The following is a 17,659-nucleotide window of genomic DNA, read 5'->3' as shown; positions in this document are numbered from 1 at the left end:
GTTTTGCCATATAAAGTCATAATGATCTGCGTAAACATCTCCCTGGCAACAGAATTTGATGTCATATGTGGAAGATTAAGGAACACAAAGCAAGACAAGCCAAAGGTTTTACCAGAATTGATGCTTGTTAAAGCAATACACTATTATAATGGCCTCTTGAACATTGCAAAATAAAAAGAGAAAAGAGAGAATTTAAGAAATAGGCCCTCCCCCTGCATTTCTACCATCCAGCAATTCCATGTGGTCACAGGTACCATAATGTGTGCACTCAATGACAGTTTTTCTGTTTACTTCAGCGGAAAAGCAACTGAATATGTTCTGCTTCCCCAGCAGCCAGTGAGGGGCAGCTTACCTTGGGCCTGTGGTCATCCAGAGGTTGTGTTGCTCCCAGCATGTTCAGAAGTATATCTAGGGGGAATCAACATACAGAGGAACGTGTATTACTCTAGACCAGGGGTACCCAAACCCTGGCCCGGGGGCCACTTGTGGCCCTCGGGGACTCCCAATCTAGCCCACAGGGAACCCCCAGTCTCCAATGAGCCTCTGGCCCTCCGGATACTTGCTGGAGTCTGTGTTGGCCCAACACAACTGCTCTCAGCATGAGGGCAACTGTTCTACCTCTCACGCAAGCTGTGGGATGAGAGATCCCTCCACTGCTTGCTGTTTCACATCTGTGATGCCGCAGCAGCAACGAAGGAAAGGCCAGCCTTGCTTTGTGTAAGATCTTTTATAGGTCCTGAGTTATTGCAAGACCTTCATTCATTCATATAAGTTCCATCTATAATATATTCATTTATGTAAACCTATTCAAATTTGAAATATACATTAATTTCTTCTTTTTTCCCGGCCCCCCGACACAATGTCAGAAAGATGATGTGGCCCTCCTGCCAAAAGTTTGGACACCCCTGCTCTAGACTAGTGGTTCTCAGACTGTGGGTCATGACACAATTTTTGTTGGGTAGCGGGCCAGGACTACCCAAAAGCTGCAAGGAATATTCCTTCCGGTTTTGAGGCAATTGATTATCTGATCTTTCTATCTCCCATGTTTTCATCAGAGACTGTGCGGGACCCACTAGAAATTGGGTCGCAATTCACAGTTTGAGAAATGCTAGACCAGTTGTTCTCAAACTTTTAGCTCTGGGACCCACTTTTTAGAATGAGAATCTGTTGGGACCCAACGGAAGTGATGTCATGACCAGAAGTGACATCATGAAGTGGAAAAATTTTTAACAATCCTACCCACACTTACCCAGGAGTAAGTCCCATTTACTGTCATTGTTAAAAGCATATACATAGTAACCTGTTAAAAGTACAGATCTGTAACATTTTCCCAAATGCAGTCGTATACCATGGTAGCATCTGGTCTAATAGATTAAAAATAAAATATTGAAATGAATTGGGACCAACCTGAAATTGGCTCACAACCCACCTAGTGGGTCCCAACTAGTTCTGCAAACCAGAACCTCTGTTTTTCTGCTGAAAAGTGGAAGTTGTGGTTTTCAGTCCTCTGAAGGGCTTCTGAGAGTCATGGAGGCCACGGGCAGCCTCCCAAGCCCTCAGAGGAGCCTCCAGACCCAACTGGAGCACAGCTCCATTTGGGTACAGAGGCTTATAGGTGCCCACCATGCGGGTTTGGAACCCATGGATATTCAGATACCAAACCCATGGATATTGAAGGCTGTCTGTGGTTGTTTAAATGTTTGTGATTTGCTCTCTCCTGCTTTGATGAGACTTCTCATTACCTTCTTTGCTAGTGCTATTGTTTTATGTCTCTGTGCCCATGGCCATGATCAGTTGCATCTCTTGTTTTATTTTATTCTCTCTTTGTGTGGATATACACGTATGTGCATAAGAAGCTCTTTGTGTAGCTCAACTCTGCTTTGAAAGAGTTTTTTTTCCCCACACAGTTCAGCTAACACACCATAACCAACTGTGAAGTGCTCTATCCTGGTTTGTGCATTACAATTCTTTTAAAAGTTGTTTATATCATTTTGCTTGAAATACAGCAGTATCTTTGAAGCCTCCTATCCAAAGGCACAAAACGATAGATCTCATTTACTGGATCTCCTTGCTAAATGATGATGAAACTATTTAGACTCTGCCAATATTGACTTTATTTTTGCATGGTCTGATGCTTTTCCTAATGTCTTGTCTATTAGCAAAAGAAATGGCAAATGTTCCCTTTCTCTTCTTCTCTCAGTTCTAATTAGACATGCAGTCATGGTGGAACTCAATTTGTCTGTTGTATTTTGAACTCCTGGAAAGGAATAACTTCTTGTATTTTTTTAAAAAGTAATATTTATGGTCAAATCTATGACTGCTGGCTCATAGCGCAATCCTGTACTACACTGGTGCCGGTGCAGCAGCCACTATGCTGGCACAAACTAAGCATAGTTATAAGAACATGTCCTTACAACTTTCTTACAACATAGTTTTAAGAACAAGCTAAGCATGTTGTAAGAACACAATAAAGTGGTTTACTCCAACTTGCAAGCAAGCAGCACTGATGGGACAGCCTGTTGTGGCCTGCCAGCACTGCAACCAGGTGCCGATGACCCTGGTGGAGTTGAGTTTCGCACCAGCTGGCGCTGGGGCAGGAGGAGGATGGCAGGAAGGTAATGTTTTGGGTTGGGGAGGGTGGAACAGGGGGTGTGAATCAGGCCTGGGAGGGGGTAGGGTCAGTGGAGGCCTCCTCCTCTGTATCCTAACTCCTGTTCCAGGCCTTCTGGCATTACACCGGGCAACATATGACACACGTGTGTGTGTGTGTGTGTGTGTGTGTGTGAGAGAGAGAGAGAGAGAGAGAGAGACACCACTACTCACCAAAAATTTTTAAATCTTGGTACTTCTGAATAATACCATCATGTTATATATCAATCGATGCGTAATTTCATGCCGAATTCAATGAAGCAAACCACGTTGAAGTATTTCTATTCTATCAAAAGTTATAGACCAAAACCAGCGGGGGCAGAGCGATGGTAGATCACCATCCCAACCCCCACCCAGGGCATTGCCTGAGCCACTGCAATGGATGAGGGGTCTTTCATAGGGTTGACATGCTGGCCTCCCACACTAGGTGATACAATGTTCTACTGATCTCTGCTCTGCAGTGCAGGACCCTTTATACTGCCTGCTCTCTACACTAGTGCCTATCTGTGTATCTTTGCTATTCGCTACCTGCTACCCTCTTGCATCAGATTACATGGGCAGCACTCCCTGCTCAGGTGAATGGGAAACATTCAGGGTCTGTCATCAAAAACAAGGAAAGATTGAACTAGAGGACAAGGCCTCATTCATTAGTCTTAATGAATTGAGGAGTTGCTGTATTTAATGGAGCACCTGGCTGACTAAATACTGTAATTATGGCGTGACATTGTGAGATTGCTTCAGTGTATGCTAAGGTTTCCTGACAAAGTTATAGTTCAGTGATTCAGCATTTCTCATGCAAACTCAGTCTGTCAAATCCACAGGGAATCTGTGGCTGTCTCATGACTCATTCACCATTTCTTGGTGTTCTGTTCCTGAACAAATGTCCCTGCCTTCAAGTATCCATTTCTAAACAGCCGCAGACCAAGTGCAGTCCTATAACCTGTCCCATCTCCAGTAACAAGCAAGGCTATAGATGTTTTACACTGCAGGTATTGGAGGTGGGGCTGAAGGAATGGGTGGGTCAGGTGACAACTGGCTCATTTTCTACTGCAAAGGGAAATGTGAGGATATAATGTGAGAGGGGCTCAAGGGAGGGCTTATTGTGCTCTATAACAGGGGTGTCAAAATCGTTTCATACGGTAGGCCGAACAGTAGTGCCTGCTGAGGGGCAGAAGTGATGTCATTAAGCAGGAAGTGATGTCATTAAGGAGGTGATGACTAGAAATAAGCACATTTTTCTCACTTTGGAGCTCATTAGCTTCAAATGACTGAAAAGAAAAGTGTGCAAATCTTGATCATATTTTTCAATATCTGGGAAAGCCCAGGGTTGGAAGAAGCAGTGGTACCGAAAGGGTTCAGCTCTCCCAGCACCTTAATAGGTTCTCCCTTTCTCTCTCTGTCTTCCTCTTCCCCCATAGGGCTCACCTTCCTCACCTTCTAGGGCTTTCTTCCAGCTCTCCCTCCCAGCACCTTGACAGAAGGAGCACTGCTGAAAGGGTGGTGCTGGGAAAGCTCAATTATCATGTGGGCAGCCCTTTCAGCAGTGACATGTCAATAGAAGTGGTGCTGCTGAAAGGTTGGCCTCCATGATATTTGGGCTCTCCCAGTGCCGGTCTTTCAGCAGAGCCACTTCTGCCAAGGTGTCTCTTTGCAGCTCAGCAGCTGAGGGTGGTGCTGGGAGAGCCCAATTATTGGGGGGTGGTGGCGGCGGCGGTGGTGGATAAAGAGCCTCCATGGGCCGTATCCTGGTTGACTCCTGATACTTAGAAACCTCTTTGTGTTTTTGAATGTGTGTGTGTGTGTGTGTGTGTGTGTGTGTGTGTGTGAGAGAGAGAGAGAGAGAGAGAGAGAGAGAGAGAGAGAGAGAGAGAAATGAAAGTTTTTACTTTAGATGAAATCTGCAAGTTACTCAATTTACCCTCTGAGGAACTGCCTTCTAGGAGTTCCTGACTCTAGATAAAACAAATACAGGGAGGCCCCCCATATCTGAGGATCCAGTATCCACAGAGTCACTTATTTGTGGATCGGGTCCGCGGGCCCCCTGCTCGCACCCCTTCCAGAGGCGAGGGGAGATCCTCTCCTGTTGCCTCCAGAGGGTCCAGTGAGCACAATAGAGGCCACACATGTCTGTCTGCAGCCTCTGCCAAATTCAGACAGAGCCTTAGAGTAAAAAAGAAAGTCACTTCAGGTTTTATTGTAAAACTGGAAGTGACATTTTTAATGCCTTATAAGGCATTTAAAATGTCAGTTCTGGTTTTATGAGAAAACCGGAAGTTGTGTTTTTTTTCATTGTAATGCTCAGTCTGAGCCCAGCAGAAGCCGTGAATGGACATGCATGGAGGGTGGGGACATTTCCTGTATTACAAAGGCATCCTTGGTTTCCGCTGCTATCATCCAGAGCAGGATCCTCCAAACCCTGGCCTGAGGGCCAGATCTGGGGTTTGGGGAAAGCCCTCTGATCCATGAGCAGAGCTTACAATTCTGCCTCCGCGCTGCTTGTATTGTGAGTAGATCTGGGCACCAGGGTGCTCTGAGTAGATCTGGGCTATACACATAGCCATGATGTATTATGTGCAACCTCCTGATTTTAGAAATGGTCTATGTCAGATGCAAGGGAGGACACCAGGATGAGTTCTCTTGTTGTCTTGTGTGCTCCCTGAGGCTTTTGGTGGGCCTCTGTGAGATACAGGAAGCTGGACTAGATGGGCCTATGGCCTGATCCAGCGGGGTCATGTTCTTATGTTCTGATGGGCAGTAGTGTCTGCCTGAACATCCTATTGCACAGCCTTAATGGGCACTGGGCAACGGATGTGATTGTCCAGAGCGTCCTGGTGCCCAGATCTACTCAGAATAAGAGCAACCAGGGTGGTGTAGTGGTTTGGGAGGTGGACTCAGTCCTGGAAGATCCAGGTTCAAATCCCCCTCAGCCATGAAGCTTCCTGGGTGACCTTGGGCCAGTCACTTTCTCTCAGCCTCACCTACTTCACAGGGTTGTTGTTGTGAGGACAAAGGGAGGGGAGCAGCTGTGTACACCGCCCTGAGCTCTTTGGAGGAAGGGCAGTATAAAAATGTGAAAAATAGATAAATAAAATAAACGTGGAGGTGGAACGGTAAGGTCCAGTCCGAACGGGGTCCACTTTTCTGTCGGACAGTGGTTGCGAGTTTGAATACCGCTGATCCAGAGGAAGTGAAACCCCATAGCACACCCCTGGAACTTGTCTGGGAGTACCTAACAATATGTTCAAGAGCATGTTAACAGCCTGCTATTTCATCAGTCACATCAAAATATTTCTCTCTCATGTATCTCAGGCATTATATAATGGAATAAACGTGCAATCCCCTCCCTTTTTTTCTCTGCTCACCTGCCTATGCCAGGGGTGCTCAATAGGTGGATCGCGATCTACCGGTAGATCGCGAGGCAAAATGAGTAGATCACGGAGTGCCGACCTCCCCCTTCAGGTGCCTCTGGGAGGAAACGCTGGGAGTAAGGCCCATTTAACTCAATGGGGCTTACTCCCAGGTAAGTGTGGCTAGGATTGCAGCCTCACAACCTAATCCTAGGCATGTCTACTCAGGAGTAAGTCCTGTTATACTCAGTGGAGCTCAAGGTACACCAACATACATTGTACACATAAATGTTATATGTTATGATGGCGCGAACATTGTAAAAAAAACTCTGGTAGATCTCCGGGCCTTGCTGGGTTTCAAAGTAGCTCTCGAGCCAAAAAAGTGTGAGCACCCCTGGTCTATGCATTTGATTTTGCAATTTATAATAATTCTTCTGTTTGGGCATTCTGTTGAATTCTCTTCTTGCCTTTACAGTGTGAGTTAGAGACGGGCTCGTCATGGCCCAGGGGTCCAGTGACATGGAAACTGCTGATCAAGAGGAGAGTTCTCCAAACATGATTGTTTACCGAAAGGTAAGGACATTGGAGTAACTTCTTGGTCAACTTCTTCTGACTTGTAACCACTGAGCTTTAACAAAGCAGAATTTATTCAGAAAGGTTCCTAAGATAAATTTATGCTACTTATCGTATATTACAAGATTTGAGGTTCTCTGTTGTTTTTTATCTGCTTGGAACGACATTTAAAATTCTAAGAAGAATTTTTTAAGATGTAATTGACTACTGTTAAAATAGGCTGAATGAGATTTGCCTTTGTGAGAACTGGTTATAAAACTAATGCTTTTGCTACTGATTGAGAGCTACAGCCAACATACCGGAACCTAGATTGTTTACTTCATTGGCAGCAAATTGATTTCATCACTGTACTTTGACTTACGTACAGTCTATACACATAAGTGATTTGTTTTTAAGCTGATCAGTTTTAAAAATATGCCCACAAAGAGGCCAGCACAAACCACTGTGTGAGTAGTCACTTTTTCCTCTAGCAATTCATGAACATGGCTGCTGTGGAAATGTTTTTGGCATATATTATGATGGGACTTTAAGGATGATCATGACATGCATTAGGCTGGGTCCAGGTGATTTCACAACTGATTTTGTGCTGCAACAACCCTAAACCAGAACTGGGGGAAGGGGATAAGAGGTCCCAGTTAGCACTGGATTTCCGTACTGCAGTCTCTTTTGTGGACTTATCTACTTACCAGTAGTCTGTATCTTCAAGTCCGACTCTCAGCTCTTGCCAGGGTGACCAGATGTCATATCCTCAAAAGAGGACAAGGCACTCCAAAATGTAGGACATTGAAGAAAAATGTAGGTCATGACAAAATCAAAGCTAAAGACACTCATATATATGGATTTCATGTGGTTAATTTAAACACTGTTACTTATTACTGTTATTACTGTTACTTATTACTGAGTAATACCCCCAGGGTATTACTTACCCTGGGGGCTGGGGGCTAAGAATAGGCCCTCAGTTTGGCTGTACTTGTCGTAAGAGGCGACTAAACAGCCACCGGGTAGATGGGACTCGTCAGCCTAGGAAGGCAGTTCATCTAAGAGAAGGAAACTCTGACCTCAAACCTCCACTGCCTTGTGGCTACATCCAGTTCTGGATCCAGTTCTGGAAAAGGCTTCAGGAGTCAACCTCGAGGCAAAATCAGGAGCCGGAGTCCCTTAGGCAGTTCATGGCTGAACACAGTCACGTTCTGGCAACTCCTGCGACGCCGCTGGAACCAACCGTATTGGCTTCTGCCTTTCCATTGGACCATTCCAGCAACGTGGAGAGGGGGGATTTGCTGCATGGGTAACAGCCTATCCTCCATACCTTCTTTACCCAGGCTTCGCGCACTGGAGAGGACACTCCAACTTCGCCATACAGCGTCGGCACAACACGGGAAGCAGCAGTTTACCGATTATAAGTCTTTGCTCGATTGGCGTAGAGCATGACGCCAGGGGCTGCTTCCGACGGTGGGAGAGATCATTGCATCTCATTGGGCAGCTACCACCCACCTTAAGCTGGGCAGTCCCCAGCCAGTAAGGTGTTGCCTCGCCACGGTCCGTTAACCTCATGGGGTGCGTGGGGTTTAGGGTGAAAACCGACAAGCGGATCGACAACTCTGCACCATGCAACAGAAAACAGAAAACTACTGCCCTAAAGCTGGGCACCTGGAACGTTAGGACAATGACACCTGGCTTCTCTGATGACCTGCAAGAAATAGACGACGCACGCAAAACAGCTGTCATCGACATGGAGCTGAACAGACTGCAGATGGACATCGTCGCCCTTCAAGAGACTAGGCTGCCAGATTCCGGATCTGTCAAGGAGAGAAATTTCTCATTTTTCTGGCAGGGAAAACCACCAAACGAAACCAGGGAACATGGCGTTGGCTTTGCGGTCAGAAATACCCTGCTGAAATCCATCATCCCACCTACTGTGGGAAGTGAAAGAATTTTGTCCCTGCAGCTCCAGTCATCAGCAGGACCTGTCACTCTCATCAGTGCTTATGCACCGACTCTGTCGTCTCCAGCAGAAGCCAAAGACAAATTCTATGATGACCTGGCCACCACTGTCAAGAAAATCCCTGTAAAAGAGCCATTGTTCATCCTCGGCGATTTCAATGCTAGAGTTGGTGCTGATAACAGTTCATGGCCCACTTGCTTAGGTCAGTTTGGCACTGGGAGGATGAACGAAAATGGCCAACGCCTGCTAGAGTTTTGCTGTCATCACGGTCTCTGTGTCAGCAACACGTTCTTCAACACAAAGCCCCAACATAGAGTCTCTTGGAGACATCCAAGATCAAAGCACTGGCACCAGCTCGACCTGATCCTCACCAGACGCTCCAGCCTTCCCAGCATCAAGATCACACGCAGTTATCATGGTGCTGCCTGCGACACTGACCACTCCCTGGTGTGCAGCAGAGTGAAACTGCAAACAAAGCGACTGTATCACACGAAAAAGGAAGGAAGACCTCGCATTGATACCAGCAAGACCCGGGATCAGAGAAAAGTGGAGGAATTTGCACAAGCGCTTGAGGAATCTCTTCCAGGCCCGGCCGACGCAAACGCATCCAACAGATGGGAACATTTCAAGAATACCGTTTACAAGACCGCCTTGTCCATATTCGGCAAGAAGACCAACAAGGCGGCAGACTGGTTTGAAGCCCACTCTGAGGAGTTGACACCAGTCATTGAGGAAAAGAGGAGAGCTCAAGCAGCATACAAGGCCTGTCCCAGTGAGCGCAACCTGCAGGTCCTCCGAACTGCTCGCAGCAAAGTCCAACAGACTGCTAGGAGATGTGCTAACGACTACTGGCTCCAGCTCTGTTCCGAGATACAGATAGCAGCTGACATGGGCAACATCAAGGGGATGTATGATGGTATCAAGCAGGCCCTAGGTCCAACACAGAGGAAAATTGCCCCTCTGAAGTCTGCCACAGGCGAGGTCATCCAGGATCGGGCGCAGCAGAAGGAACGCTGTGTGCAGCACTACTCTGAGCTATATTCCAGAGAAAATGTAGTCACCGAAGAAGCACTGAACAACATTGAGTGCCTGCCTGTGCTGGAAGAGCTTGACAGTGAACCAACCCTAGAAGAACTTCACGTGGCCCTGGACTCCCTTGCCTTTGGCAAGGCACCTGGAAAAGACAGCATCCCTGCTGAAGTCCTAAAATGCTGCAAAGAGATCATCGTCACTGAGCTGCATGAAATCCTTTGTCTCTGCTGGAGAGAAGGTGGAGTACCTCAAGACATGAGGGATGCAAACATCATCACGCTGTACAAGAACAAAGGTGACAGGGGTGACTGCAACAACTACCGCGGCATCTCTCTCCTTAGCGTTGTAGGAAAGCTGTTTGCCCGAGTTGTACTAAAGAGGCTCCAGGTACTTGCAGAGAGCGTCTATCCAGAATCGCAGTGTGGATTCCGAGCCAACAGGTCCACCACTGATATGGTATTCTCCCTTAGACAACTGCAGGAGAAATGCAGGGAACAACGACAGCCACTCTTTATAGCCTTCATAGATCTCACAAAGGCTTTCGACCTGGTCAGCAGAGACGGCCTCTTCAAGATTCTCCCCAAGATTGGATGTCCACCCAGGCTCCTCAGCATCATCAGATCTTTCCACAAGGACATGAAGGGCACTGTTGTCTTCGATGGCTCCACATCAGACCCTTTTGACATCCGAAGTGGAGTGAAGCAGGGCTGTGTTCTTGCACCAACCTTGTTTGGGATTTTCTTCGCTGTCCTGCTGAAGCAGGCCTTTGGAACTGCAACAGAAGGCATCTATCTCCGGACCAGATCAGACGGAAAGCTCTTCAACCTCTCCAGACTGAGAGCAAAATCCAAAGTCCAGCTGAAATGTCTGTGTGACTTCCTCTTTGCCGACGATGCAGCTGTCACTGCCCACTCTGCCAAAGATCTCCAGCAGCTCATGGATCGTTTTAGCAAGGCCTGCCAAGATTTTGGACTGACAATCAGCCTGAAGAAAACACAGGTCATGGTTCAGGATGTGGACTCACCTCCCTGCATTACAATCTCTGAGCATGAACTGGAGGTTGTCCATGACTTTGTGTACCTTGGCTCAACGATCTCCGACACTCATTCTCTCGATACCGAGCTAAACAAGCGCATCGGTAAAGCAGCTACCACGTTTTCCAGACTCACAAAGAGAGTCTGGTCCAACAAGAAGCTGACGGAACATACCAAGATCCAGGTCTACAGAGCTTGGGTCCTGAGTACACTTCTGTACTGCAGCGAGTCATGGACTCTTCGCTCACAACAGGAGAGGAAACTGAGCGCTTTCCACATGCGCTGCCTCCGACGCATCCTCGGCATCACCTGGCAGGACAAAGTTCCAAACAACACAGTCCTGGAACGTGCTGGAATCCCTAGCGTGTATTCACTGCTGAAACAGAGACGCCTGCGTTGGCTTGGTCATGTCGTGAGAATGGATGATGGTCGGATCCCAAAGGATCTCCTCTATGGAGAACTCGTGCAAGGAAAGCGCCCTACAGGTAGACCACAGCTGCGATACATCTGCAAGAGGGATCTGAAGGCCTTAGGGATGGACCTCAACAAGTGGGAAACCCTGGCCTCTGAGCGGCCCGCTTGGAGGCAAGCTGTGCAGCATGGCCTTTCCCAGTTTGAAGAGACACTTTGCCAACAGTCTGAGGCTAAGAGGCAAAGAAGGAAGGCCCATAGCCAGGGAGACAGACCAGGGACAGACTGCACTTGCTCCCGGTGTGGAAGGGATTGTCACTCCCGGATTGGCCTTTTCAGCCACACTAGACGCTGTGCCAGAACCACCTTTCAGAGCGCGATACCATAGTCTTTCGAGACTGAAGGTTGCCAATACAATACTTATTACTAAATTTTAAACTATATAATTTAATACATGTAATTTATTAATTACAAGAAGGCTGGGCACTGCCTGCAGGGGCCTGCTTACAGGGAAAAGGAGAACATTTAAGTTCTTTTTCAGGACACGAGGCTAAAAAAGAGGACATGTCCTGGAAAAAGAGTCGCCTGGTCGCCCTTGCCCTCTGGAAGTCTGGAAAATTCTTTGCAGAATGTGAGATTGTAACTGTAAACTGTAAACTCTAGTAAAGGCATCAGCACGTAGCTTCCTTGTACTCAAAGGCTACCTAGTTGCTTTATCCTTGCATATCACAGAGTTCTGCCCTGAAACCCAGTTCTTAGGAAATACTCCATCCTCTTGTGGAGACTGTACCACCTCCAGTTTCATATGAAGAGGTATTAGTTTGAAAGCATCCCAGTGTCAGCACGTCGGACTAGAACGAACCTTCTTCCTGAAAAAGTAGATTGGTCACAGGAGCAATTTTAACATGGCACATTTGCCTGCAAACCACTCTTGAATTGCAGTTGGAGGTGTTTTGTGGATATGGAGGTGCAGTTTCAGTGTAAGGACTCTGCCACCTCATCGTTCATGCCATTTTAAGAAAGCAGCAGGGAGTGTTTTTGCTGCATTGTCCAGCAAGTAAATGAAATATATTAATTTATTATGATAAAATCCTGCATTTGAAATCTCGGAGCAGGTAAGATTTTAGATTATATCTAACTGTGAGAATATTGATTTCTACATTAATATGTGTATCTCTATGAAACTTGGAATTAGTTTTGACACCCCCTGCCATCAGTTCTGTACTTTAAACAGCATAGAAAATGCTACTCTGTTCTACTGAAAATTGCTCATGAATCTTAATCAATAATCAGCAATCCTGTTTGGCTGTATCATGACAGAGCTGCTGGGTTTCACTCGGCTACCGTTGTCAGGCACCAGTGTTGTTTATATATTCACAGTATGGGTTTGAATTAAATCCATGAGTTCCATGCCTGGAAAAATAGAGTAATAACAACAATATTCTGTGGAATATAGTGTATATTTTAGGTTTTGATTTTGTTGTAAATAATTGCTAATTTTGAGCAGCGCCCCACACATCATATGCTGAATAATTTGGTTTATATCTAAATGTCTGGCTGTTTGTTTCTGTTCAAACATAAGACTGTAAGGTTCACAATAATCTACAAATAGAGAATATATCAGAAAACCTTCAAAACAATAAATTCTGCATCTTTCCTAGAAACCTTGTTGCTGTTCTGGTCGTAGCTGTTAAGAAAAATTAAACTCTTTGAAGACTTCGGCCCCAATATATGTATTTGGCCCTCCAAAGAAACACACTGTAATTTTTGGTCTCATCATCTTTCAAGGCATATCCTAAACAGCAGCATACCTGGGTCCCATGCCACCCAGGGGGCGTGATGTCAAACGCTGCGCCCGTCTGACTTGGAAATAATTGCGATGATGTGATGACATCACCACCAATAACTTCCAGGTTTATGACGTTCTTGGAGCGGTGGTGAGCCTCTAGCAAGCCTCTTTCTTTGCCTTTTTTTGGTGAAGAAAAAAAATCTGTTGGCCGCTGAGAGCAGCTCCAAATGACCAAAGTGACCATTGCTCCAAGTGACCAATGGTGGGGGGGCTGCTGGAGAAGGTGGTGCAGTACCTTCTCTGCCCCCCATGGGTGCTGCTGAACGGCCTATGGCTTTTTCTCCTTAAGCACCTTAACATCAACTTATTTTCAAGTTATAGTATGTGCCATGTGAGCGTATGCATCTTCAGTCAGAAGTTAAGTCCCAATTAACAGTGCTCAGATTGCTGGAATGGCTTGAGCACAAAGAATTTTTTTAGAGTCAAAAGTCAGCTGACCACATCCAGGGTAGCATTCAGTTGAATGTGCTCAGTATGGCCAAGAGGTCCTTTTTGCTCAGTAGAGGTATCATGTGCTTGACTTGGTGACGGTACCAAAGTGGCTGCTTGGAGTTCTGGTTTGAAACACCACCATCCTTAGGTTAAAAGCGGTCTAGGCTCCCTCAAGTTCTCTGAAAAATAACACGTGAACTGACCTCCCTGTAGTTAACCATGACCATCACCTTCTCGTTAGGCTCAAGTCACTGGCTGCTGACACCATCTACAGTTTGGGACTCTGGGGTGGGTTTAGGCTGTAAGGGATTACCTGTCACTGGTTATTCCCTAGACTAAGCCAGGTCCCCTTGGTCCTTGTGCCCGCCCTTTCCTTGGAGGGGAAGGCATGAAAAATAACGGCTGCAGCTGCCACTCACTCGCCCATTCCTGGTCCCTAGACTGGTCCAATTGACAGTAGTGACACCTGCTCAGTGACTCTGTGAATTGCCTCCATGGCAACCAAAATACCACTGTCTTCCTTTCTGTCCCTATGGAAGAACTAACCCTGTCAGCCTGTGATTATCACCAAAATAGTATTGCGAGTTGGGGGGGGGGGGGAGAGAGAGGAATGGTCTTGCTTGACAAACAGCACTCCTGAATTTCTGGAGCCCTTTTCCATCAAACTAATCATACGTGGCTGTGTTGGGCCATTAGAAAAATTCCAAAAGTCATCATCTATTAATAATTGTATTAAGACCAAACCAAATTGCACACTCTCTTATGCAATTAGCTTCTGGAGAGTTTGAAAGCTAGTTGCACAAGGATATGTTCTTTTGGTTGGTCCTTATAAACGGATTAATAGGTTTTGGCTCTGGGATTTTCACTTCTGAAAATATCTCAAGATATGATCTGTCTTCTGTCTTGTCCTATCTTTCTTGTCTTCCTAATGCCTAATGTTCAAAAGCAGTGGTTCTCAAACTTTTAGCACAAGGATCCACTTTTTAGAATGACAATCTGTCGGGACCCACGAGAAGTGATGTCATTAGCCTGGTAGTGATGTCATTGCCAGAAGTGATATCATCAAGCAGGAAAAATTTTAGCACCTACCATACAACAAAATCAAATCTAATTAGTTAAAAGTTTACAATAAGTTTAAAAAATGTGTTTAAAGAAGAATCCACCTAACCCTCCCAAGCAGTTGCTGATTTGTTTAAAAATATATTAAAAATAAAATACACACTGAAATGAGGTGAATGAGGACCCACCTGAAAGTGGCTCACGACCCACCTAGTGCGTCCAGACCCACAGTTTAGGAAACACTGTAGGCATTACTACCATTAGCCAACCTATGTTGCTAATTGCTCACGCGAGTGGTCTGTTTGTGAGTGTTATGGTATTGGAAGGCCATACTTGTGGCAAATCACAGTGGTGGCTTCTGCATTTCGAAACAATCTCTCAGTGCAGTTTTTCTCCTCATGGAAGTCTTCCGTGCTTCCGCACGCTAATTTTAGCATGAAAATAGAAACAGAATATGAAATGCAGTGCCTGCAAATAATCATATCTGCCTAAATAACCAAAAGCAGTCAAACTAGTTTAAATGAGGGGGAATGGCCGTCTGCGTTTTCTGTGTAGATCCAGCAGGAGCATATGAGGAAATACTGTCTGTGGGTTGCCTGTGAAGGGGGAGAGAGACCTGGAATTGAAAATACTAGGATTAAGCAATGAGGGAAGAAGAGCCACAAAAAAGAGATGTGGGAGCTTGGAGCCTAAATCCACTGCAGAGAAGAAGCAAGATGCAAGTGAATGGCGAATCAAAGGTATATGAAAATGGGAGGATTAGAACTCTCTGAATTAATGACACAACCGTATCAGAACTGGTGAGAGGAAGGGAAAAGTCTGGGGGAATATTCCAAGAGGGATTTAATGTAGCCAGAAGGCAGTTTTACCCTATGTAAATCCCCACTGCTGTTTCAGATGGATAAGGCAGATGCCTTTGAGTCTATCAGAGGAGAAATTTCAGATCTGCTGGAATTTGTACCAGAGATGCACACGTGAGTGTGGAAAATGCTGTGTTGAATGCACCTCATAGCTTAGTTCAATCGTACATACGTGCTCATTTTCTTGAGTTTCTTTCTCTTCTGTGTGCCACAGTGGCAACAAAAGACTCCCTTATATAGTTGGCAACCTTCAGTCTCGAAAAACTATGGTATCGCGCTCTGAAAGGTGGTTCTGGAACAGCGTCTAGTGTGGCTGAAAAGGCCAATTCAGGAGTGACAATCCCTTCCACACTGGGAGCAAGTGCAGTCTGTCCCTGGTCTGTCTCCCTGGCTATGGGCCTTCCTTCTTTGCCTCTTAGCCTCAGACTGTTGGCCAAGTATCTCTTCAAACTGGGAAAGGCTATGCTGCACAGCCTGTCTTCTAGCGGGCCGCTCAGAGGCCAGGGTTTCCCACTTGTTGAGGTCCACTCCTAAGGCCTTCAGATCCCTCTTGCAGATGTCCTTGTGTCGCAGCTGTGGTCTACCTGTAGGGCGCTTTCCTTGCACAAGTTCTCCATAGAGGAGATCCTTTGGGATCCGGCCATCATCCATTCTCACGACATGACCGAGCCAATGCAGGCGTCTCTGTTTCAGCAGTGCATACATGCTAGGGATTCCAGCACGTTCCAGGACTGTGTTGTTTGGAACTTTGTCCTGCCAGGTGATGCCGAGAATGCGTCGGAGGCAGCGCATGTGGAAAGCGTTCAGTTTCCTCTCCTGTTGTGAGTGAAGAGTCAATGACTCGCTGCAGTACAGAAGTGTACTCAGGACGCAAAGACTCCCAAGGTTCTACAAAGTGACATCACCAGTCATGATGGGGTAATGTGCAAAGACTCTACTAGGCCTGCTGTTTGGAACAGTCACCAATGCATACCTTTCGTCTGTATCATCAAATGCATTCAGCAGCCTGTGTTGGACTTGCAGGTGTCCTTGGTCTTCACTTCCTCCCAACTGCAGCAATAGTGTATGGACATAAGGCAACATTGGTCAGTCTTCCTTCCAGCAGTGGTGTAGCTAGAGGGGCTGCAAAGCACTAAGTTTTGCAGGGAGCCTCACTGCAGCATGCAAGCAACCCCTCCCCTTCTGAAACATTCTGGCGATGGGAGTAAAATGGAGGCATTTGGCGGGCCGGGGCCACTTGCACACCATGGTGAGGCTTCCTGCAAAACTTAGTGCTTTGCACCCCCTCTAGTTATTCCACCGCCTTCCAGTGCTGGCTGAACTGCTCAACAGCAGTGCTGCAGGTCTCTCCATTAATGTGCAGGGATTATTATTTTAAGAATTTGTTTCCTGCCTTCCCCCCCGCATTGGAGTGCCCTGGATGGCTAACAATAACTATATTAAGATAAATACAGAAATAATAAATCATTAAAAACTACTGATTTACAAAATTGCAGCATAGTAAAACATTTGCAATCCTATCCACATTTATCTGGGAGTAGGCCCCATTGACTACAATGGGATTTACTTCTGAGTAGTTACAGATAGAATTGGGCTCTATAAAATTTAACAACCCAGTAATAAAATTAAGAGCAACCCACAGCCTAGAAAAGTCCCTCAGTGCTGCTTCTGATGTCAGTTTGCAGCCCAGCAGCTGAGAGGTGCTCTGCATAGTGATACTTCAGCAGAAGCAGGACTCCTGAAAAGGCAGTCCACATGATAACTGAGCTTTCCATCTTCTTGGCAGCTTCTCTCACCCCTCTTGGTCTGTCCCTTCCCCCATACACTTCCTCTTCTTTTGAGGACTTCTTTTGTCTCTTCGTCCCAGCACCTCAGCAGAAGGTGCTGCTGAAAAAGTGCCTGCAGATAATTCAGCTCTAGCGGAGCCACTCTTTCAGCAGCACTGCTTCTGCTAAAGTGTCACTCTGCAGCTCAGCAGCTGAGAGCAGCTGATGGTGGTGCTGAGATAGCCAAATTATCACGGGAGTCAGATAAAGAGTTTTTGTGGGCCATAACTAGGTCACTGGATGAGAGAAAAACAGTACAGGGCAGTGCTTGGTAGCCACAGGGATTCTGTTCCCGGAACCCCTGCAGATACCAAAATCAGCGGATGTTCAGGTTTGAGGATTTGGGGGGCCCAAGCCCTCTGAACCCAACCAGAGCTGTGCTGTGCTCTGGTTGGGTCCAAGGCCCTTCTGAGGGCCAGTGAAGCTGCACACGGCCTTCCCGACCCTCAGATGGCCTTCTGAGGTCTTCAGAGAGCCATAAAGCACAACTTCCAATTTTCTAAAAATTGAAAGTAGTGCTTTTTGACACTCAGAAGGCCCTTTGGTCTGTTTTGGTTGGCAACAGGTGGCCCACCCCATAGGTTCAGAACCCGTGGATATTCAGATCCACAGTTACTGAACCCATGGATACTGAGGGCTGCC

The 17,659-nt window shown here is 46.4% G+C and overlaps 1 protein-coding gene across 2 annotated transcripts in view; it reads left to right on the top strand.

Moving 5' to 3' along the window:
- Positions 1–17,659, top strand: part of RGS6 (regulator of G protein signaling 6) — a 292,282-nt gene that overhangs the window by 6,834 nt on the left and 267,789 nt on the right. For both annotated transcript variants that reach the window (XM_066631615.1, XM_066631606.1), the window contains exon 2: positions 6,472–6,569. In XM_066631615.1, coding sequence (XP_066487712.1) covers positions 6,495–6,569 — 75 coding nt within the window. In that variant the 5' untranslated portion in view covers positions 6,472–6,494. The remainder of the gene's footprint in view (positions 1–6,471; positions 6,570–17,659) is intronic.

The sequence above is a fragment of the Tiliqua scincoides genome, chromosome 1 (genome assembly GCF_035046505.1).
Source record: "Tiliqua scincoides isolate rTilSci1 chromosome 1, rTilSci1.hap2, whole genome shotgun sequence".
Taxonomy (NCBI): Eukaryota; Metazoa; Chordata; class Lepidosauria; order Squamata; family Scincidae; genus Tiliqua; species Tiliqua scincoides.
Note: the sequence above shows the minus strand (reverse complement) of the source record. Positions and strands in the feature narration are given on the sequence as shown.